Genomic DNA, 24,449 nt, shown 5'->3' with positions numbered 1-24,449 from the left:
GCATGACTTGGAAGCTAACTGACCAATCATGTTGTGTCTTGGATAGACATGCCCAAGTTCCAGACCAACCAAACCATCTTTTACTCGTGGGAGGGCAACCCGGTAAACATCAGCTGTGATGTCAAGTCCAACCCGCCCGCCACCATGCTGTGGAGGAGAGAACGCCTCACCATCTCAGCCGAGGGCACTGCCACCACACGCATCCACACGACCGACGGCAAGTCCCTGCTAGAGGTGGGTATAGGAAGCAACAGGGCACCCACCGGTAACAATCTAACTTCAGAAATAAAAATCATCCTTTCCTCTCCTCTGCATCTCTTCCCTAGGTCATTGCCAACTTATCTGGTAAAATAAGGGTTGAATGAAAGAAACAATTCTTTATAATGGCTAAACTAGTGTGACCCAAAGTCTTCACTCAGTGTAATGCCAGTGTCATTGTATTGACTTAGCTCTGGTCTCTGTGCTCACTCAAATGTTTGTCCCTAGGTCACCCCAGTGTCCGACAGGGATTTCGGACGCTACAACTGCACGGCCCGGAACAACATCGGAGTGAAATACCAGGAGTTCATCTTGGCCCAGGCAGGTAAGTGCTGGCCTCCATAAAGTAACCAATCTTCCCTCATTATAGCACATTGGACTTTTTTGATATCATACATATGGAATCGGGTAAACCATGCACCTCAACATATCAAAGTTCATTCATCAATCAAATAGTTCCAACTGTGTATCATCCATGTGGCATGATTGACCAAATACATGTATCGCCCCAATCTTTCAATGAAATATCTAGTGCTGACCAAAGCAACAAAGTGCCACTTCATATAGTATCTTCCAACTGTTTTGCACCCCTCTCTCTCTCTCTTGTTGTTGATAACCTCCTTGTTTGCTGTTACCATGGCAGTAAATCCCATAACCACCCCGCAACCTCTATTTAGCCTAACCTAATCTCATATGGTTCTCACTGATTTAACATACTGTAGCTCCCCCTATTTACTAAAGTACCGCCTAAGTACGGTTTATGTTGAGATAATACACATTCTAACTATTCAACTTTAGCAACTTGTACGACTTATTTGGAAGGTTTGAGAATCAATTGTTGAATCTGGTTTTGTGCACAGACCTTCATAGCTCAAACTTCACTTTGTGTGTGTGTGTGTGTGTGTGTGTGTGCGCGCGCATTTATACTCGTGTGTTTGTGTGTATGCTGCATATCAGTGTGTACGTGCATTGCTGTGTGTACTGTATGTACGTGTGTGCGTTTATGCTTGCCCAGATAGTGTCTTCCAACTGTTTTGCACCCCTCTCGCTCTGTTTTGTTGTTGATAACCTACTTATTTGCCATTTCCATGGCAGTAAATCCACTAACCCCCCCACAACCACCCACCAACCTCTATTTAACCTAACCTAATCTCAAATAGTGCTCGCTGATTTAACGTAGTTTCCTCTATTTACTAAAGTACCCCCTAATTTATGGTGCATAGAACAGGCTAATATAAAATAACACAGTCCAATTCACTTTAGTGCAGATTCAATTACTTCAAACACAGGGCCTCTTAGAAGTAGAATTCTGAGAAAAAGGACTTACGATGTAGTTTTAAGAGATATTCTTCCACACACACACCCATATAGGTATGCATTTTTCACATACATGCACACACACATGTCGGAATACACATTTCAAACACACAGAGACACCTTTACAAACTCTCTCTCTGTCACACACACAGACACAATCACTAAAGGAAAGTGAACAAGTCTTCGCTCAATTAAGATTCAGATTTCTTTCCCTTTATCGCAATGAATGGAGTGTCGCCACATTGTGATTAACAAACCAAAAGACTAAAACAGAGGTTTGGGGATCCATGAAGTGAAGCAATGGGTCCTTCATACACACTCTCCCGCCCATCAGTTTGATTCGGCTTCAAAGTCTGATCATTAAAGAGAGAGGAAACTCTAGTGTAACAACTCTAGATAGAAGACTGTAAGCCAACTACCCCTTCTAAATGCTAACACTTGATTCATGATCAGTTCATTCCTATGGAAACCGTGTCGCAGCACTAACCCGCTTATGCAACTCCTTATGTAACTTGAATGATATTATGAATGTTACTGATGCAAGTAAATGGCAGATCATAGTTGAAAAGTCATGCATTATCCCTGATGTTAAGAAGTTTTGGGCCTGAATTCACAAAGCCTTTCAGAGTAAGAGTACTGAACTACTGTAGGATCAAGTCCACCCTCTTATTCATTATGACTTAAAAGGTTACATCAGATCAGTACTCCTACTCTGAGATGCATCGGAATATGGTCTTTGATGTATTACTCAAGATACCATGGGGTTGTGCCAAGTAAAAAATGCAGTATTATAAGACTGTTAAGGATTGACTCTGATGGCTTGAACTGCCTATACCCACAGTGTTAGCAAAGATAGTTCAATTTGTCTCCCTTCCCACTCTAACTTTGTGTCATATAGCAACAGAGATTGAAAGAAATACAGTTGATGTGTAAATAATAACTTGTCGTTAGATACACATTGTAACTATGCAACTTTTGCAACGTGTATGACTTATTTAGAAGGTATGTGCTGGGTTCTCAGAATCAATTGTTGAATCAGGCTTCGTACGTACACATTCATAGCTCAATCTTTGCTTTTATCCATATGGTTGATGGTTTCCCTTTGAGTGTGTGTGTGTGTGTGCGCACATGGCCTTGTGTGTGTGTGTGTGTGTGTGTGTGTGTGTGTGTGTGTGTGTGTGTGTGTGTGTGTGTGTGCGTACGTACGTACGTGCGTGCATTTATACTAGTGTGCGTGCAGGCTGCATATCAGTGTGTACGTGTGTGTGCTTATGCTGGTGTTTGTACGTGTGTGCATGTGTGTGCCCGATTGTGTGTAGCCCCACAACCATGCTGAAAGGCCTCTCTCTACTTAATGTATTCCTGGTCTTATAAAAGAGAGGCTCTGTAGGACAGCAACGGTTTCTTTTGATTTGCTCAAAGCCCTGTGGCTCCACCAGATAAAAGGGAAGTGTTTGTGTGATAACGGGATTGAGTCAACCGCTGATAAATATAATGGCCTTGGCTTTTTTTTTTTTACGCCTGAACACTGTCTGTGGGTTAACACAAAGCATTCTGCATTGTAAAACCCAATAAGGCTGAGTTGCCATAGCGACATCTTTGTATCACTTGTGAGAGTTTTTTCATTTGCCAATAACGACACACCAACGATATTATGTTTCCAAACAAATAGAGACATCAATGTAATGTTTCTGAAGGGTTAGCGGAACTGATGTTTGGATGTGTGTTGTTTCAGTGGGGGACGGTTATGAGTGTGACACTTATTTCTCTGCTTTTTTGTAGACGTGCCCTCGAACCCGTACTCGGTGCGCTTGTCGGCCGTGTCACAGCGCATCGCCACGGTGACATTCATGAAACCCGACTCACATGGCGGTGTACCCATTGGCCACTACCTGGTCAACTACAAAGAAGTGGGCTCGCAGGACTGGAGAGACGTCAAGTCACATGGCGTCCAGAGTGAGCATGTTCCCCTATTTCCTCTGTTTTGATCTTCATTATCCCTATTCTGATCATTGTCGCTGTCATTATGTCATCATCATTGTTATTTTCATTGCCATCATCATCATCTACATCAAAATGGACATCATTTTCATCATCATCATCATCTACATCAAAATTTACATTTTTGTCATCATCAATCATCATCGTCATTATCGTCATAAAAATGTACAATCATCATCAACAATGGTACGGACCATCTCCATTATAGCGACATAGCTCATGTTTTCTCACATTTACAGTGGGGCAAAAAAGTATTTAGTCAGCCACCAATTGTGCAAGTTCTCCCACTTAAAAAGATGAGAGAGGCCTGTAATTTTCATCGTAGGTACACTTCAACTATGACAGACAAAATGAAAAATAAAATCCAGAAAATCACATTGTAGGATTTTTAATGAATTTATTTGCAAATTATGGTGGAAAATAAGTATTTGGTCATCTACAAACAACCATGATTTCTGGCTCTCACAGACCTGTAACTTCTTATTTAAGAGGCTCCTCTGTCCTCCACTCGTTACCTGTATTAATGGCACCTGTTTGAACTTGTTATCAGTATAAAAGACACCTGTCCACAACCTCAAACAGTCACACTCCAAACTCCACTGTGGCCAAAACCAAAGAGCTGTCAAAGGACACCAGAAACAAAATTGTAGACCTGCACCAGGCTGGGAAGACTGAATCTGCAATAGGTAAGCAGCTTGGTTTGAAGAAATCAACTGTGGGAGCAATTATTAGGAAATGGAAAACATACAAGACCACTGATAATCTCCCTCGATATGGGGCTCCACGCAATATCTCACACCGTGGGGTCAAAATGATCACAAGAACGGTGAGCAAAAATCCCAGAACCACACGGGGGGACCTAGTGAATGACCTGCAGAGAGCTGGGACCAAAGTAACAAAGCCTACCATCAGTAACACACTACGCTTCCAGGGACTCAAATCCTGCAGTGCCAGACGTGTCCCCCTGCTTAAGCCAGTATATGTCCAGGCCCGTCTGAAGTTTGCTAGAGAGCATTTGGATGATCCAGAAGAAGATTGGGAGAATGTCATATGGTCAGATGAAACCAAAATATAACTTTTTGGTAAAAACTCAACTCGTCGTGTTTGGAGGACAACGAATGCTGAATTGCATCCAAAGAACACCATACCTACTGTGAAGCATGGGGGTGGAAACATCATGCTTTGGTGCTGTTTTTCTGCAAAGGGACCAGGACGACTGATCCGTGTAAAGGAAAGAATGAATGGGGCCATGTATCGTGATATTTTGAGTGAAAACCTCCTTCCATCAGCAAGGGCATTGAAGATGAAACGTGGCTGGGTCTTTCAGCATGACAATGATCCCAAACACACCGCCCGGGCAACGAAGGAGTGGCTTCGTAAGAAGCATTTCAAGGTCCTGGAGTGGCCTAGCCAGTCTCCAGATCTCAACCCCATAGAAAATCTTTGGAGGGAGTTGAAAGTCTGTGTTGCCCAGCATCAGCCCCAAAACATAACTGCTCTAGAGGAGATCTGCATGAAGGAATGGGCCAAAATACCAGCAACAGTGTGTGAACACTTTGTGAAGACAGAAAACGTTTGACCTCTGTCATTGCCAACAAAGGATATATAACAAAGTATTGAGATAAACTTTTGTTATTGACCAATTACTTATTTTCCACCATAATTTGCAAATAAATTCATTAAAAATCCTACAATGGGTTTTTCTGGATTTTTTTTCTCTCATTTTGTCTGTCATAGTTGAAGTGTACCTATGATGAAAATTACAGGCCTCTCTCATCTTTTGTAAGTGGGAGAACTTGCACAATTGGTGGCTGACTAAATACTTTTTTGCCCCACTGTACATGCTTTACAAAAAGCTGCCGTAAGGTTAGTTCTTTCACTGCAAGGTCCTGCTCACCTAAGCCAGACTAAGACCCCTCATCCTTGATGAACCTTTGTTTCCGCACTTTAGTCCCTGTCCTCACACAAACATGTCAAACCAGTGAACCAGACAAACAAGCGTGAACAGGAAGCCGTCGCTACTTGATTCGCGCTGCTAACCATCTCTCTGCGGCAAGCCTCCACAAGATCAGGAGGCCTCCTACGCTCTGGTCATAAAGCCTGTGAAAGGGAGGGAGAGAGAGAGAGAGGGGTAGGGAGAGAGGGGGGGTCAGCTAACCAGCAGGTCTGAAAAGCAACTGTCTTTCCCTTTCCACTCTGGCTCCACAATTCAAAATTGATTTTAGAGGCACTCAGGGGAGTGGGTGTGAGTAATGTGGAGGACTTCAAAAAAAGATCACCTCAGAAGGACGAATTCTCCGACGATAAGCAGGTCTGACAAACCTGAAGGGCTTATCGCTAATATCCCTCATTTTGGAGTCTATTACAATAGTGAGATGGAACGCTGAGAATGCTGAGAAGCATGGAAGCATTGAGGGATAGAGAGAGAACAAGGTGACATATACAGGCAATGTGAACAGAAAGAAAGACAGACGGAGTTAAAGAGGATAGAATGAAAGAGAAAATATGAAGAAGATGGAGAGAAAAAAAACAAAATAAGATTTTAGAGAGAAAGAGAGAGATTTGGGAGAGGGAGATATTCGAGCGAGATGTACAGTGAGTAAGAAATCAAGGTTGTGAAGTATATTGTATGAATTGTTAAATGGTGTTAGTTCTTGTGTTCCACCCCCACCTGTTTCACCACCTCCCTTGTCTCGAGGTGAGCACGTTAACGGAGATAGCCAAATCAACTAATTACCAGTTGCAAATATTATTTGGAGCCACTTCAGGGACTTAATAGTAATGATGCACTTTACACTATAAAACAGCTCTGTGTATAATGAGTTGTCATAATTTGTTCATCTGAATGCCACTGGCGCTCACTAAAGGTCTCGTCAAACCCCTGGTAGAGCCAAAATGTTAGCAATTAGCTCATTTTGCATTTAGATCCCCCATTATTCAATTGCAAAGCAGCCATTATCCTTAGCGCACTTTTACAGCAGCGCAAGTTGGAAAACAACAACCTTCACCCATGTTCAGCGAATCCCTATTTTATTTTTTAATTTCAGCTTTATTTAACCAGGTAGGCTAGTTGAGAACAAGTTCTCATTTACAACTGCAACCTGGCCAAGATAAAGCAAAGCAGTGCGACTCAAACAACAACACAGAGTTACACATGGAATAAACAAGCTTAGTCAATAACACAATAGAAAAAAATAAAGTCTATATACAGTGTGTGCAAATGGCGTGAGGAGGTAAGGCAATAAATAGGCCAAAACTGGTTGTCTAGTGCGTTGGGGACAGAGAATAAAAGGAGCAGATTTCTGGGAATGGTAGAATAGATTCAGGGCATAATGTACAGCCAGGGGTATGGTGGGGTGCGTGTACAGTGGAGGTAAACCCAGGCACTGAGTGATGATAAGAGAGGTTGCATCTCTGGACGGGCTAGTCATGCTGGGTGAGGTCATCATGTGTGTGGGAGGTGGGACAAAGGAGGTATTTGAGGCATGTTGAGTGGGACTAGGGGCTCCGCAGTAAACTAAGACAATAATAACTATCCTAAACAACAGTGTGCAAGGCATATTGACATTTGAGAGAGACATAAAGCGACATAAAGTGAGGCATAAAGCAATCACAGGTGTTGATTGGGAGAGCTAGTTAAGGCAACAACGGGTAAGACAACAGCTATTCCGCTAAGACAATAGCAACAGGTAAAATGGCGATGAATGGGCAGAGAGGGTCGGTTAACTACACACAGGGCCTGAGTTGGGGCCGACAGATAAACTAAATGGAGTACCGTGATTAATGAACAGTCCAGCAGGCATCAGCTATGTAGCCAAGTGATCATAACGTCCAGTGAACAGCAATAGATGGAACAGGGAAGCCGCGGGGTAGTCGTTACTACGCTAGCACACGGGAGACACAGCTTTTAAAGTTAGCAGGCCGGGATACGTAGATGCGTCTGCTCCGACATCCGGGGAAGGCCGATTGTGGGCACAGCGGATGGAGTTAAGTCGGCAAACCAGTCGTGGTGGTACGGCTGGGCGCCGTGTCGACAAAGGGTCCAGACCAGATGGCGAAAGAGGTAATTGTCGTTGTAGTAATTTTGTTTGCTAGCCAGGAGATGCGCCTGGCTCACGGCTAACTGGTGCTAGCTTCGGGGCAGGGGCATTAGCCATTATAGCCACTCGGTAGCAGCGATGATCCGATGCACAGGTCCAGAGCTTACGGCAAGGATCCGGCGGAGTGGTGGATTCTAGCCATGTTGGGGTAGAGTCCGGAAGGCATTGGCTGAGTAGCCGGGTGATCACAGAGTTGGCCGGGAGGTGGGCCTGGCTCGGGGCTGGGTCACTCGGTGGCAGCTAGCTAGCTGTGATGATCAGGAGTAATTGTCCAGGGTTTACGGCAGGAATCCGGCGTTGTAGTGGAGAAAACAGTCCGATCCTGGCAAGTATTATCCAGGCTAAAAAAAATGGCTAAATAGCTAGTAGCTAATTAGCTGGCAAGCTTCTGATGGAGGTTCTTGGCTATAAGGTCTAAAAAATTGCGGATCCGTGTCACATTGGGCTACCGGAAGGTATATTTAATAAAAAAATGGAAAAGAGATTGAAAATAAATTGAAATATATACAAAAAAAGACGAAAAATAAAAAGTACACGAGAGGACGACAAACCACGTCTGCACTGCTACTCCATCTTGGATACCTAACTCGGCATGAATGTCCTTTTGTAATTTCCGCATGATGAACTATGTAAATTACTTTATTGTAGAATTTACAAAGAAATCTATGATTTTGAGCTGACTGCTGGGAAAATGTTATTAAGCTCTACTAATTAATATATTGCTATTTTAGGAGTGGTTGTATGATCTAATGACTTTGTTAGAGAACGACCAATATGGATTTTGTAGGGTCGATGTCGATACCGTTTTTTGAGGAGCCGATGGCCAATATTTTAGGCTGATATTCAACATCATTAAATTTGAAAATGTTCAAGATGTTATTGACAGATGCTTATCATTGCTTATCACTGCACACTGTGAAGTTGTCACATAGTATTTCGGTAGAGTTTAAGAGTTCCAAAGACATGTTGTACTACTCCGAACATTGATGCTGAAGCTTTACTATCTACTGATCCCAGAGAATCAACAATGGAGTACTACTGTTTTCATACTGTTTCCACACAAACAGCACTCCCACATATTGGCATTGAGCCCTTAAAGCTGTACCTTCTATACTATCTCTCTGGCCATGAATGGAAGGAGGCAGGGAGGAAGAATGCTGGTTAGCTCAGCTGCAGTGGAATACTCACCCAACACAGCTAGGTACACAGATCTCCCTGTGGCACTCCACTATGGTACGTCCCACCACCTGTATTGACAAGAGAGTGGACCTGGTAGGAACAGGGGATTTGTGGCACTAGCATTAGTTTTACCGTATGCTGCGGTCCCCCCTTTGACTGATAGTGGTGTTTGTGGCACTGTTAACCGATGCTGTTAGCGTGTTAAGCCAGCTTGTTTACCAGGTGGAACAAAGAGGAGCTGGGGTGGATTAGTGGGATTCAACAGAGACGAGTGGGAGGTGGTAGGCGTCTCTCACATACATACACACACAGCGTGAGAGGTTTCACTCTCGCAGCTATCCATTTCGCTGTCACTCCACTTGTCAAAAAATCTGTCTGTCTGTATCCCTCTGACTTTCTATGTTTCTTTGTATTTCTCTATTTTTCTCTTTGAATCTATCTCTTATTCTGTCTTTTATCTTCTCTCTACCTCTGTCTGTCTGACTATATGTCTGTCTCTCTGTCTGTCTCTATCTCTCTCGCTCTAACTCTCTGTCTGTCTGTGAACAAGCCAACAACATGATTGTGTGGTCACTAACGCTCTCCCTGGTTCTCCTCCTACAGCGATAGTACTGCTGACAGGCCTAGAGCCCAACACCACCTACGAAGTGCGAGTGGCTGCAGTCAATGGGAAGGGCCAGGGGGAGTTCAGTCACACGGAGTCCTTCCAGACTTTACCCATACGTGAGCCCAGCCCTCCGGCAGTGCATGGCCAGAGAGGGATGGGAAAGACCTACCGGCTGGGCCTTGTCAAGCAAGACGACGGGGGCATGCCCATCGTGGAGTACATTGTCAAGTACAAGACAGTGAGTAGCTGGATGTCAGGATTTCCATTAAATACAACCATACACTCTTAGAAAAAAAGGTGCTTAGTAGAACCATAAGGTTTTTCAATTAGTCCCAATTGGGGAACCTTTTTTTTAGCACCAAAAAAGGTTCCCCAATTGGGACTAATTGGTTCTACCTAGAACCTTCTATGAAGGGTTCTATGAAGGGTTCTTCCAATAACCTTTTTATATTTTAAGGGTTGCTAGCTTTATTTGCATATGTTTTATGGCAATACATTACATGCACTGAGTGTACAAAACATTAAGAACACCTGCTCTTTCCATGACATAGACTGACCAGGTGATTCCAAGTGAAAGCTTGGATTAATACCACTTGTTAAATCCATTTCAATCAGTGTTGATGAAGGGGAGGAGACAGGTTAAAGACAATTGAGACATGGATTGTGTATGTTCTGCCATTCAGAGGGCGAATGGGCAAGACAAAAAATGTAAGTGTCAAGAACTGCAACGCTGCTGGATTTTTCATGCTCATCAGTTTCCCGTGTGTATCAAGAATGGTCCACCACCCAAAGGACCTCCAGCCACTGTGGAAAGCATTGGAGTCAACATGGGCCAGTATCCCTGTGGAACGCTTTCGACACCTTGTAGAGTCCATGGCCACGGCCACTGTATTTACGGACTGCCAGTGCTCCTGAACAAGGCCAATTTGGTCCAAGCATTTTCAACCACACAATTACCACCGACTCAAGATGGCCACTTCTACTCTAAAGCACTCTCGTAAAACACAATCACCGGACCACAAGTAATTTTTGTTCTAGTTTAATGGTAGTAGATAATGTTGCATACCTCCACTTAAGGTAATAGCAAATAGCAGTGTCAATCGCATTACTTTGACTGTGTGTGCGCACAAGGCTTATGCTCTATTTTCTGTCCTCATGCTGACATGCACACACACACACTCAATGCCTAAAAATAATAAGTACACCCGCTTTGTTTATGTCTGCTTTGAAGTGTTTTTGGCAATGAAACTATGGGGGTAAATACTGTATATTATTCTGTGGAGAGACTAGTATGGACTAAGGACGTGTCCAAAATCTGGCTTGCCTGTTACTTACTTAAACTACACACTGTGAACTAATCGTACTAAACACTAATCAGAATGCACTATTTAGCCTCCCGAGTGGCGCTACATTGCAGTGCTTAAGGTGTCACTACAGACCCGAGTTTGATCCCAGGCTGCGTCACAACCGGGCATGACCAGGAGTCCCATAGGGCGGCGCACAATTGGCCCAGGGGATGGTTTGGCCTGGGGGGCTTTATATGGCTCATTGCACTCTAGCGACTCCTTGTGGCGAGCCGGGAGCCTGCAGGCAGACTTCGGTCGTCAGTTGAGCGGTGTTTCCTCCAACACATTGGTGCGGGTGGGTGTTAAGAAGTGTGGTTTGGCAGGTCATCTTTTGGAGGACGCATGACTCGACCTTAGCCTCTCCCGAGCCCGTTGGGGCGTTTCATCGATGAGACAAGATTGTAGTTGGATAGCAATTGGATATCACGAAATCAGGGAGAAAAAGGGGTTAATTTTTTTATTTTTATTTTGTATTGCACCGTTTAGTTAAAAATGTATGTAGTACAAGCAAATATCAATATAATAGGCTCATCCATATTGCGAAGGCTTCATCTAATGCGTTGTGTTGAATCCCGCCATTTGTTCATTTAGGTAGAGACACTTCTCTTCCTCAATAGTGTGAATTTTACTGGATGCCAAAATTATAATGACATCCTGGCATTTAAAGCATACTCAATTTCCTGTCACATACTATAACATTTGCATAACAATACCTACTATTTAGAATGCTAGTACAACTATTCGGACATGGCCATTCACTATGTCTCAGATCCTACATACTAATGGACATGCTTGCAGATACACTATTCATACAAATGTACATACTCATCCACAAACAAACACATTCATATTAACCTAGTCTCTCCTTTTCCGCCTCTCCCTCTCTCTCTCTCTCTCTCTCTCTCTCTCTCTCTCTCTCTCTCTCACTCTCTCACACACACAGTCTCTCTCCCCCCTCTCTCTCACACATACACACAATCTCTCTCTCTCACTCTCACACACATACACACAACCCCCCCCCCCCCCCCACACACACACACACATACACATACACACATTGATCTGTAGGATTTGATGTAACCAAATCTAACATATCCATACAGGTGTGTCTCTGTCTCATTGGGAGGCTGACAGCGATGTGTAGTTATACTATAGCAGATGAAAGTGTGTGTGTGGAGAGAAGGTCAGGGACTCTCCAGCAGGCCCTTTGAAGGCCAAAGGCAAGGGAACGAGGGGAGGAATAGGACAATCCTCCACACCCCAGTAATCACACCATCCATCCTCCTCTGTCTCACAATGTGACCCTGACTCAGGCAAGCACACACAGGCTGGAGTGCATACACAGATGCATGTGTGCACATACACTACCGTTCAAAAGTTTGGGGTCACTTAGAAATGTCCTTGTTTTTGAAAGAAAAGCACATTGTTTTGTCCATTAAAATAACATCAAATTGATCAGAAATACAGTGTAGGCATGGTTAATGTTGTAAATCACTGTTGTAGCTGGAAAGGGCAGATTTTTTTGTATGGAATATCTACATAGGCGTACATGTAGATATTGTTCTAATTAAAGAAGCTATGAAACTGGCCTTCTCTGGACTAGTTGAGTATCTGTAGCATCAATATTTGTGGGTTCGATTACAGCCTCAGAAACAAAGCACTCAGTTGCTCAGTTGTGCACCGGGGCCTCCCACTCCTCTTTCTATTCTGGTTAGCGCCAGTTTGCGCTGTTCTGTGAAGGGAGTAGTACAACAGCGGTGTACGAGATATTCCGTTTCTCGGCAATTTCTCACATGGAATAGCCTTAATTTCTCAGAACAAGAATAGACTGATGAGTTTCAGAAGAAAGTGCCTTATTTCTGGCCATTTTGAGCCTATAATCAAACCCACAAATGCTGATGCTCCAGATGCTCAACTAGTCCAAAGAAGGCCAGTTTTATTGCTTCTTTAATGAGAACAACAGTTTTCAGCTGTGCTAACATAATTTCAAAAGTGTTTTCTAATGATCAATTAGCCTTTTAAATTATACATTTGAACTAGCCAACACAATGTGCCATTGTAACAGGAGTGATGGTTGCTGATGAATGTACATATTCCATAAAAAATCTGCCGTTTCTAGCGACAATAGTGATTTACAACATTAACAATGTCTACACTGTATTTCTGATCAAATTTATGTTCATTTAATGGACAAAAAATGTGTTTTTCTTTCAAAAACAAGACATTTCTAAGTGACCTCAAACTTTTTAACGGTAGTGTATATGCACTCTTACACACACACACACACATACAGTATGCACACACGCAACACACACACATATTTGTATTAACACACACAGTCACCCGTATCAAACTGCTTTCTAATGCTTGGCTGGCCTTAGCTTTATTCCACCTTCCATGACTCTGAAAAATAAAACCATGGCCCATTTCCTAAAGCCCATTCCACACTATTATCTCTCTCTCTTCTATTTTGACATTTTGTGGAAGAATCCAAGGAGGCTAAATGGTTGCATATGCATTTGGCATGCTGTCAAAGTAAAGGTCTCACACTGTGACACTTCACTCTGTTCTCCTATGATGTGATAAAAAGTTTATTTAAGAAAGGAAAAGAAAGCAAATGAGTGGAAAAGGGAAAAAATAACTGGGAGGGGTACGGAGAGGAAAGAAAAGGAGAAATAATAGGATAAAGAAAAATAAGCTGTGTGGCAGTGGTGATCTGAACAGTTGTTTTTAACACACAAAAAGTGAATTTCTCCTTCTCTGTCATTGTGAAAATGTGCATGTAATGAATACTCAGGGAGAAAAAGGTTTAGATTCACGCGCAGAGCGCAGCAGGTGTTTATTTTGCCTTCGCAGAAGGCAGGAATTGTGGTCACAGGCAGGCAATGGTCATACACAGGAAGGCAAACAGGCAGGTGAATCAGAACTAGGACTGAAGGCTATAAATTGTTCTCACAAACGAGCTAGGAAAAGGCTTTGTAGAGTCAAAACGAACAATACCTCAAAGGCACAAACAGAATAAACTGAACTAAATAAGGAGCTGATTAGACCAGGTGAGTAACTAACACAGGTGAAAACAATGAACAAAAATGAAAGACAGGGCTATGTTCAAGAACACAAAGAAACAGGGCTACATTCAAGAACACAACGAAACAGAACACAAGGTTGACTAAGAAAATAAATACAGAACCTTACGTGCGTAGGTGTGTAGCCTATTTAGCTTTTTCACACATACCAAAACATTTGTGTGATCATTCTACAGTGGTCCCTGTAGCATATAATCAAACCGGTGTGATTAGAACACTTGATTAGAATGCTTATTTAGAACGTCCATTTTCAAATGACACAACAATCAGCATTTGAGCTGGCCACACTGTTCTTTCAGGAACATTTTGCACAAACACAGTCCTTACAAAGTTATGTCCAGAATGCGAGCAGTTTATTTTTGGATGCAATGTTCAGACATTCACAGAAGTATCTATAGCATAACACAATCATCCAAACCGAAAAAATCTAGGCCACATTTGTCCTAGCGCCAACTGAGGAAAGATTGACATAACACAAGCGGTCATATTTTTATTACTCTCAGCTGACAGAAACTTACAATATGAATTAGCTAATAGCAATTACTAGTTATAATTAATCACATCATGGGTGAGATCAACATTTATCGAAATAATTGAGTGAAAGTAATCCTACGATGGGTAGTTTCTGTTTGTTTTTCACAGAAACCAAAGATAATAAGAGAAGACAAGATGAGTTTGGTCTCTTTATAGTATGCATGTTGAAGGGGGTGTGTCGTCTACCATCGTTCACATCCCACCATTTACTTCCGGAAGTTCTCGAAAAATGAGTGAACCCTTACTCGCCTCGTTTTGTTATAATATCTTTAGTCCGACAGACGATGGTGAACCCCAAAATACATTGTATGTCAACAAACATGTGTCCACACAAGGCTAGAATTAGCTTTGCTCATCATAATCAGTACAAACTTCAGAAAAATATTTTACACACATAATGTGTTCTTTACAATCTAATGTAAGAATTGGAATGCATGTTCTGTCACAGTACTTGAAAACGTGAATAAAACAGCAAATACATAAATAATTACCAAACAAAACATTTTCTGATAGTGATTTATTGATACAAATGGCGCGTGCCGGCAGTCAATCACGTAACCTCTCACTCCCTCTCTGAGCCATTCAGTGTTGTTATTTATGTATGTAGCTAGTGAGCTAAGCTGTAGCATTAGCAATGTCTTTCAAAAGGAGACAACTCACAAATGCGGAAATTCAGGAGTAGCTGTGGTAGCTGGAAGGCCGCCAACCATTTCACCCCTCCTGGCCTTGCTGTTTGGCTTTGTTGAGTCCCAGTCTGGATGCAAAGCCCCTTGGCATTTCCATCTGAGGCAGAGTGCTTCAAGTTGTTTCTGACAGAGGAGCTGGTGGGAGACATAGCAGAGACCAATCGCTATGCCTTGGAGCTACAGGAGAAAAGAGAGTCAGGAGTGATGGGGAAACTCGCTAAATGGGTGACAACCATAATTTGTGAAATGTATACCTTCCTGGTGACAGTCTTTCTCATGGGGATAGTAAAGAAGAACTCCCTAAGAGAATACTGGAGCACAGATCCTATGTTTGCAATTCCCTTCTTTGCCACCTTTTTTTCCCAAGACCTCTTCCTAGTTCTGCTGCATGCCTGCATTTCGTCAACAATGCTACTGCCAAATTAAAGGACCCGTTATACAAAATAAGAAATGTTCACACCAGCCTGACATCAGCATTTGGTTGGGTCTTTCTGCCATACAAGGACCTATGCATTGATGAGTCGCTGATGTTATGGAAAGGTATGCTGGCGTTACGTCAATATATTCCCTCCAAAAGGCACAGGTTTGGGGTCAAGTTCTTTGTCATGTGCGACGTGAAAACAGGATTTGTGTAAGACATTATAATTTACACAGGGTCCACCACTGACATCCAACATTATGAGAGGCTTGGGGTGTCCGGGTCCGTGGCTCCTCATCTCGACAAGGGACACCTTGTATGTGGACAATTGGTACAGCAGTCCCACACTCTTCCAGCATCTGCTCTCCAACAGCACAGGGGCCTGTGGCAGAGTCAGGTCGACCAGGAAGGGGATGCCGGCATTCGGATGCAGGAAGATGCAGAGAGAGGTGGTGGAGTTCCAGGAGAACGGTCAACAGATGGCAGTAAAGTGGCATGACAAACGAGACGTCCGTACAGTAACCATGTCGGCCACAGGGAGGGTGGACCACCTGACGGGAGAGAGAAACACCAAACCAGACTGTGTGCTTGACTATAACCTCAAAATGGGGGCAGTAGATAAGGTAGACATGATAAACAGCTTTGTGGAATGAACTCGGAAAACGACCAAGTGGTATAAGAAGATAGTTTTCCATCTGATCGACACTGCTGCCCAATGGCCACATAGTTCACTGCCAACTAACAGGTGAGATGATTAATGAACAAGGTTTTATTGGGATGTACAGTTCACATACACATAATTATGCAATTATAGTGACAATATCTCACCCACCTACCCACTGCCTCATCATCCTCTCCCTTCCATCATCCTCCCCACTCCCTCATAGGTAAAGTAATTACCGACCAAAAGTACAGAGAAAACCTGAGAGAGCTGCTGGAGGAGCACCACACCGTTCAGTGCCCATCCACTTGGGGTCGTCCTGCTGCAGACAATCCCCTACGCCTCACTAACGGTATTTCCCCTTCAAAGTCCCTCAATCTGCTGCTTAAGGTAGTCGCACACGGAGGCACTGCAAAGTCTGCCTGTCTGGCACCAGGAGAAGGAAGCAGAGGAAGTTGACAAAATACATGTGTTTAGCTTGTGATACACCTCTATGTATTTCACCATGCTTTGGAGAGTATCATATGCTCAAGCCCCATTGAGCACATCTACAGCAATTACTGACTGATTGACCTGGCAGGTGACTTGACAGGTGACCTGCCATGATACTTAGCCTTTAGAGGTGGGGGGTAGAAATGCAGTTGTTGTTCAGTCAATGCATGAATATGAAATATGGGTTATGCATATTCCGCTCCCCCCCCCCCTCTAGTAAAATACGTTTTTGTTGTTGTTTTTCAACCAACCACCACCAATACTGCAATAAAATAGACATCTATTACATATTGGCCTGTGTGTTTTCTTGCTGTGTTTTCATCCAGTAAAACTGTTAAGGAGTGTCCGCTAGCATACAAAAACTGGCCTCAATCTTCAGCTCGAAAGATGTCCAGCTGCAGTTCCAATTATGATATTGGCAAACACTGTTTGTGGTTTCTGAAAGTACAGAATAAAGAGGAATTATTAGTAATTAGGATATAGCAATAAAACAATATTACAAAGAAGTTACATAATAAACACTGCTATAAAAAATAATACAGTTTATTGCATTGACAAAATCACAAATTTGAATTATAACAGTAGGAAACAGTAACTTTTGAGCTCCACAAGGGGGCAGGGCAGAGCTATGCTAAATCATACATTTTTTATTTATTTAACCTGGCAAGTAATTTGAGAACAAATTATTATTTACAATGACGGCCTACACCGGCCAAACTCAGATAACGCTAGGCCAATTGTGTGCCGCGCTATGGGACTCCCAATCACGGCCGGTTGTGATACAGCCTGGATTCGAACCAGGGTGTCTGTAGTGACGCTGCGCCACTTGGGAGTCAGAAGCAATTATCATTGTTTTACAGAGCTAATAGAAGAAAATAGTTAGCTACATAACCACGATTGAATATAACACCATAAAGATTATGAAATGAGTAACATTACCTCGGTCCACGGTTCTAGGGAATATACACAAAAATATTATGCTCCATACATACAGTGAGCTGCAGTACTTTAGAAACGACATAACACGACACGCAGAAACTATTATAAAGTAATAAGGCACTTACTTGGATAGAAACGCAAACATTTCCAAAATTATTATTAGTAATGAAAACAACAATGACTGCGATGCGGGCACCAGACGTGCAGATCCAGTTCTGATGAGGGATTTGCAAATGTCTGCAGACTTGAACTGCACAAACAATTGGGAAGTGCTTGGGGAATTTTGTCCAGATCAGAAATTCCCCACCAAAAAAGTTGTCCGCAAAAGTGAAAAGGCCTACTTTTATGTGAATTAATGAGGAGGCAGAACACACCTCAATTCAAACTGTTCTTAGAAAATATAAACTTGTTAGAAAATCGTTTGATATTTACAAGTTGAAACTGCCTATAAATAAAAACAGGCAGCGAGCCTTGGTTTGAGGGCAGTGCGGATTAAATGTCCTGTTTACGTAACAGTCACCTTTTGAAATGTTGAGTGCATTCTAACATCACGTGCATAAAAAAAACTTGCGCTGGGGCGGAACTCACGTATGAAGAGGTTAACTCTTTGAGGCATAGGCGCACAGGGCTGTAATCATTCGACAGTTGATCATTCTACAGTGATCCCTGCAGTGTACACTCAAACCAGTGTGATTGGAACACTTCATTATAACGTCTAGTTTTTATTTATTTTTTTATTTCACCTTTATTTAACCAGGTAGGCTAGTTGAGAACAAGTTCTCATTTGCAACTGCGACCTGGCCAAGATAAAGCATAGCAGTGTGAACAGACAACACAGAGATACACATGGAGTAAACAATTAACAAGTCAATAACACAGTAGAAAAAAAGAGAGTCTACATACATTGTGTGCAAAAGGCATGAGGAGGTAGGCGGATAATTACAATTTTGCAGATTAACACTGGAGTGATAAATGATCAGATGGTCATGTACAGGTAGAGATATTGGTGTGCAAAAGAGCAGAAAAGTAAATAAATATAAACAGTATGGGGATGAGGTAGGTAAAATTGGGTGGGCTATTTACCGATAGACTATGTACAGCTGCAGCGATCGGTTAGCTGTTCAGATAGCAGATGTTTGAAGTTGGTGAGGGAGATAAGTCTCCAACTTCAGCGATTTTTGCAATTCGTTCCAGTCACAGGCAGCAGAGAACTGGAACGAAAGGCCGCCAATTGAGGTGTTGGCTTTAGGGATGATCAGTGAGATACACCTGCTGGAGCGCGTGCTACGGATGGGTGTTGCCATCGTGACCAGTGAACTGAGATAAGGCGGAGCTTTACATAGCATGGACTTGTAGATGACCTGGAGCCAGTGGGTCTGGCGACGAATATGTAGCGAGGGCCAGCCGACTAGAGCATACAAGTTGCAGTGGTGGGTGGTATAAGGTGCTTTAGTAACAAAACGGATGGCACTGTGATAAACTGCATCCAGTTTGCTGAGTAGAGTATTGGAAGCTATTTTGTAGATAACATCGCCGAAGTCGAGGATCGGTAGGATAGTCAGTTTTACTAGGGTAAGTTTGGCGGCGTGAGTGAAGGAGGCTTTGTTGCGGAATAGAAAGCCGATTCTAGATTTGATTTTAGATTGGAGATGTTTGATATGAGTCTGGAAGGAGAGTTTACAGTCTAGCCAGACACCTAGATACTTATAGATGTCCACATATTCTAGGTCGGAACCATTGAGGTTGGTGATGCTAGTCGGGCGTGCGGGTGTAGGCAGCGAACGGTTGAAAAGCATGCATTTGGTTTTACTAGCGTTTAAGAGCAGTTGGAGGCCACGGAAGGAGTGTTGTATGGCATTGAAGCTCGTTTGGAGGTTAGATAGCACAGTGTCCAAGGACGGGCCGGAAGTATACAGAATGGTGACGTCTGCGTAGAGGTGGATCAGGGAATCGCCCGCAGCAAGAGAAACATCATTGATATATAGAAAAGAGTCGGCCCGAGAATTGAACCCTGTGGCACTCCCATAGAGACTGCCAGAGGACCGGACAGCATGCCCTCCGATTTGACACACTGAACTCTGTCTGCAAAGTAGTTGGTGAACCAGGCAAGGCAGTCATCAGAAAAACCGAGGCTACTGAGTCTGCCGATTAGAATATGGTGATTGACAGAGTCGAAAGCCTTGGCAAGGTTGATGAAGACGGCTGCACAGTACTGTCTTTTATCGATGGCGGTTATGATATAGTTTAGTACCTTGAGCGTGGCTGAGGTGCACCCGTGACCGGCTCGGAAACCAGATTGCACAGCGGAGAAGGTACGGTGGGATTCGAGATGGTCAGTGACCTGTTTGTTGACTTGGCTTTCGAAGACCTTAGATAGGCAGGGCAGGATGGATATAGGTCTGTAACAGTTTGGGTCCAGGGTGTCTCCCCCTTTGAAGAGGTGGATGACTGCGGCAGCTTTCCAATCCTTGGGGATCTCAGACGATATGAAAGAGAGGTTGAACAGGCTGGTAATAGGGGTTGCGACAATGGCGGCGGATAGTTTCAGAAATAGAGTGTCCAGATTGTCAAGCCCAGCTGATTTGTACGGGTCCAGGTTTTGAAGCTCTTTCAGAACATCTGCTATCTGGATTTGGGTAAAGGAGAACCTGGAGAGGCTTGGGCGAGTAGCTGTGGGGGGGGGGGGATGGAGCTGTTGGCTGAGGTTGGAGTAGCCAGGAGGAAGGCGTGGCCAGCCGTTGAGAAATGCTTGTTGAAGTTTTCGATAATCATGGATTTATCGGTGGTGACCGTGTTACCTAGCCTCAGTGCAGTAGGCAGCTTGGAGGAGGTGCTCTTGTTCTCCATGGACTTCACAGTGTCCCAGAACTTTTTGGAGTTAGAGCTACAGGATGCAAATTTCTGCCTGAAGAAGCTGGCCTTTGCTTTCCTGACTGACTGCGTGTATTGGTTCCTGACTTCCCTGAACAGTTGCATATCGCGGGGACTATTCGATGCTATTGCAGTCCGCCACAGGATGTTTTTGTGCTGGTCGAGGGCAGTCAGGTCTGGAGTGAACCAAGGGCTACATCTGTTCTTAGTTCTGCATTTTTTGAACGGAGCATGCTTATCTAAAATGGCGAGGAAGTTACTTTTAAAGACTGACCAGGCATCCTCAACTGACGGGATGAGGTCAATATCCTTCCAGGATACGCGGGCCAGGTCGATTAGAAAGGCCTGCTCACAGAAGTGTTTTAGGGAGCGTTTGACAGTGATGAGAGGTGGTCGTTTGACTGCGGATCCGTAGCGGATACAGGCAATGAGGCAGTGATCGCTGAGATCCTGGTTGGAGACAGCGGAGGTGTATTTGGAGGGCCAGTTGGTCAGGATGACGTCTATGAGGGTGCCCTTGTTTACAGATTTAGGGTTGTACCTGGTGGGTTCCTTGATGATTTGTGTGAGATTGAGGGCATCTAGCTTAGATTGTAGGACTGCTGGGGTGTTAAGCATATCCCAGTTTAGGTCACCTAACCAAACTCTGAAGCTAGATGGGGGGCAATCAATTCACAAATGGTGTCCAGGGCACAGCTGGGAGCTGAGGGGGGTCAGTGAGAGACTTATTTCTGGAGAGAGTAATTTTTAAAATTAGTAGTTCGAACTGTTTGGGTATGGACCTGGAAAGTATGACATTAGTTATGATTCACGCAACAGTCAGCATTTGAGCTGGCCACTGTTTTTTCACAGAAACATTTTGTACAAACACATTCTTTACAACTTTATGTCCCCATTGTGAGCAGTTTAATTTCAGATGCAATGTTCAGACATTCACAGAAGTAGAAAAAGCATAACACAATTCTCATCCAAATTGGAAAATATAGGCTACATTCGTCCTAGCGCTAACTGATGAAAGAGTGAGCTAGCACAAGCAGTCATATTTAGCTAACTTTCGGCTGACTGAAACCATAATATGAATTAGCTAACAGCAATTACTATTTACAATTTATGACATGACAGGTGAGCTCACCTATGGCTGTGGCGGTCATGAAATTGATCCACTGGATAATTGTCATGCAAATGTCTGCCTAGTTAAATAAAGGTTAAATAAAATTGACCATTAATTAACATAATCACATTTAGCATATCCAGGGCTCCACGCATACAAACCGCTGAGGAAACATTTTTAAAAAGTGTAATAAATCCACTTAATATACACCATCACAATAAATCATTTACAGTGCCTTGCAAAAGTATTCGGCCCCCTTGAACTTTGCGACCTTTTGCCACATTTCAGGCTTCAAACATAAAGATATAAAACTGTATTTTTTTGTGAAGAATCAACAAGAAGTGGGACACAATCATGAAGTGGAACGACATTTATTGGATATTTCAAACTTTTTTAACAAATCAAAAACTGAAAAATTGGGCGTGCAAAATTATTCAGCCCCCTTAAGTTAATACTTTGTAGCGCCACCTTTTGCTGCGATTACAGCTGTAAGTCGCTTGGGATATGTCTCTATCAGTTTTGCACATCGAGAGACTGACATTTTTTCCCCATTCCTCCTTGCAAAACAGCTCGAGCTCAGTGAGGTTGGATGGAGAGCATTTGTGAACAGCAGTTTTCAGTTCTTTCCACAGATTCTCGATTGGATTCAGGTCTGGACTTTGACTTGGCCATTCTAACACCTGGATATGTTTATTTTTGAACCATTCCATTGTAGATTTTGCTTTATGTTTTGGATCATTGTCTTGTTGGAAGACAAATCTCCGTCCCAGTCTCAGGTCTTTTGCAGACTCCATCAGGTTTTCTTCCAAAATGGTCCTGTATTTGGCTCCATCCATCTTCCCATTAATTTTAACCATCTTCCATGTCCCTGCTGAAGAAAAGCAGGCCCAAACCATGATGCTGCCACCACCATGTTTGACAGTGGGGATGGTGTGTTCAGCTGTGTTGCTTTTAGCCAAACATAACGTTTTGCATTGTTGCCAAAAAGTTCAATTTTGGTTTCATCTGACCAGAGCACCTTCTTCCACATGTTTGGTGTGTCTCCCAGGTGGCTTGTGGCAAACTTTAAACAACACTTTTTATGGATATCTTTAAGAAATGGCTTTCTTCTTGCCACTCTTCCATAAAGGCCAGATTTGTGCAATATATGACTGATTGTTGTCCTATGGACAGAGTCTCCCACCTCAGCTGTAGATCTCTGCAGTTCATCCAGAGTGATCATGGGGCTCTTGGCTGCATCTCTGATCAGTCTTCTCCTTGTATGAGCTGAAAGTTTAGAGGGACGGCCAGGTCTTGGTAGATTTGCAGTGATCTTATACTCCTTCCATTTCAATATTATCGCTTGCACAGTGCTCCTTGGGATGTTTAAAGCTTGGGAAATCTTTTTGTATCCAAATCCAGCTTTAAACTTCTTCACAACAGTATCTCGGACCTGCCTGGTGTGTTCCTTGTTCTTCATGATGCTCTCTGCGCTTTTAACGGACCTCTGAGACTATCACAGTGCAGGTGCATTTTTACGAAGACTTGATTACACACAGGTGGATTGTATTTATCATCATTAGTCATTTAGGTCAACATTGGATCATTCAGAGATCCTCACTGAACTTCTGGAGAGAGTTTGCTGCACTGAAAGTAAAGGGGCTGAATCATTTTGCACGCCCAATTTTTCAGTTTTTGCTTTGTTAAAAAAGTTTGAAATATCCAATAAATGTCGTTCCACTTCATGATTGTGTCCCACTTGTTGTTGATTCTTCACAAAAAAATACAGTTTTACATCTTTATGTTTGAAGCCTGAAATGTGGCAAATGGTCTCAAAGTTCAAGGGGGCCGAATACTTTCGCAAGGCACTGTATTTATTTTCGGCAGGTCTAAAGAAACATTATGATTTTAAGAAAATGTATTTCAGTATGTGCCATGCCATGTGCCATGCCATAGGTTAGCTCATTTAGTAGACAAGATATGCTTAGAAATCCTGTGACATTATTTTATATTATGTGCTTAAAATGATTCCAGAGTGAGTGTGCATATGAAGTGGCTATGTTGAACATAAAAGTTAGAATTTGTAACAGGTCTTATGAGGTAGATTTATAGTTATTTGGCAACTTTAGTTGTGAATAATACAAATGTTACAATGTCTTAGAAATTAGAACGTATATGGTTTGCATGATGCAACTATAGGCTATTGATTATTCGAAAAATTTGCAAAAAAAGCTTGTGCGCTGTTCCTTGCCTCAGGCTGCACATGTTGTTCTCTCATCAAGTGTTCATATTTTCACTCATCAGGCTATTCTCAGTTTAATCTTTACTAATATCTCAAATTAGTTTCGATTTAGAAGGGCCCATTATCAAATGGGCAGGAACAGGGGCAGCGGAAAAAATACATGTCATCTGTATGCACTCAAAGAGCAAATGGAGGCCGCTTTCCCTTGGTTTGTTTTTCAATCATGGGGAGTAGGCTACTCTGGTTTTATAGTGGCACAGTGCTTATTAGCAGCTGAGAAATAAATATAGTAGCAGTAGAAAGCAGGGATCCTCTTCTTTTTAGTGGCAACCATCAAAACTCTGCTTTCACAAGGGTTTGCATATAGAAATGTCTGGGCTTATAAGAACACCTATTTCACTCCACTCATCAACCAATGTTTGAGGAGCATGTAGCCTTTCCTGCGCGACAGGTGATATTCCACCCAAACTCTGAATGCCATTGGCTCTCCAACCCTGTTCCTGCAGCTATCCAGTGCTTAATTTGGGAACCAAGTGAAATCTGTTAGGAAACATCGAAAGTAACATGTTTTCACAACAAAACGTATTTTATTAAACTGTCGACCACCCCTCTCTCTACAAGC

At 42.9% G+C, this 24,449-nt stretch overlaps 1 protein-coding gene across 9 annotated transcripts in view; it reads left to right on the top strand.

Annotated features, from left to right (window-relative positions):
- LOC110495975 (neural cell adhesion molecule 2) overlaps window positions 1-24,449 on the top strand; it is a 422,938-nt gene that overhangs the window by 353,841 nt on the left and 44,648 nt on the right. For all 9 annotated transcript variants that reach the window (XM_021571547.3, XM_021571545.3, XM_090208333.1 and 6 more), the window contains exons 10-13: window positions 47-234; window positions 487-583; window positions 3,358-3,531; window positions 9,459-9,700. In XM_021571547.3, coding sequence (XP_021427222.1) covers window positions 47-234; window positions 487-583; window positions 3,358-3,531; window positions 9,459-9,700 — 701 coding nt within the window. The remainder of the gene's footprint in view (window positions 1-46; window positions 235-486; window positions 584-3,357; window positions 3,532-9,458; window positions 9,701-24,449) is intronic.

Source organism: Oncorhynchus mykiss, chromosome 18 (assembly GCF_057628025.1).
Source record: "Oncorhynchus mykiss isolate SJ-2025 chromosome 18, ASM5762802v1, whole genome shotgun sequence".
In the NCBI taxonomy this organism is placed as follows: Eukaryota; Metazoa; Chordata; class Actinopteri; order Salmoniformes; family Salmonidae; genus Oncorhynchus; species Oncorhynchus mykiss.
The sequence above is the reverse complement of the archived record's forward strand: the minus strand, read 5'-3'. Positions and strand labels throughout refer to the sequence as shown.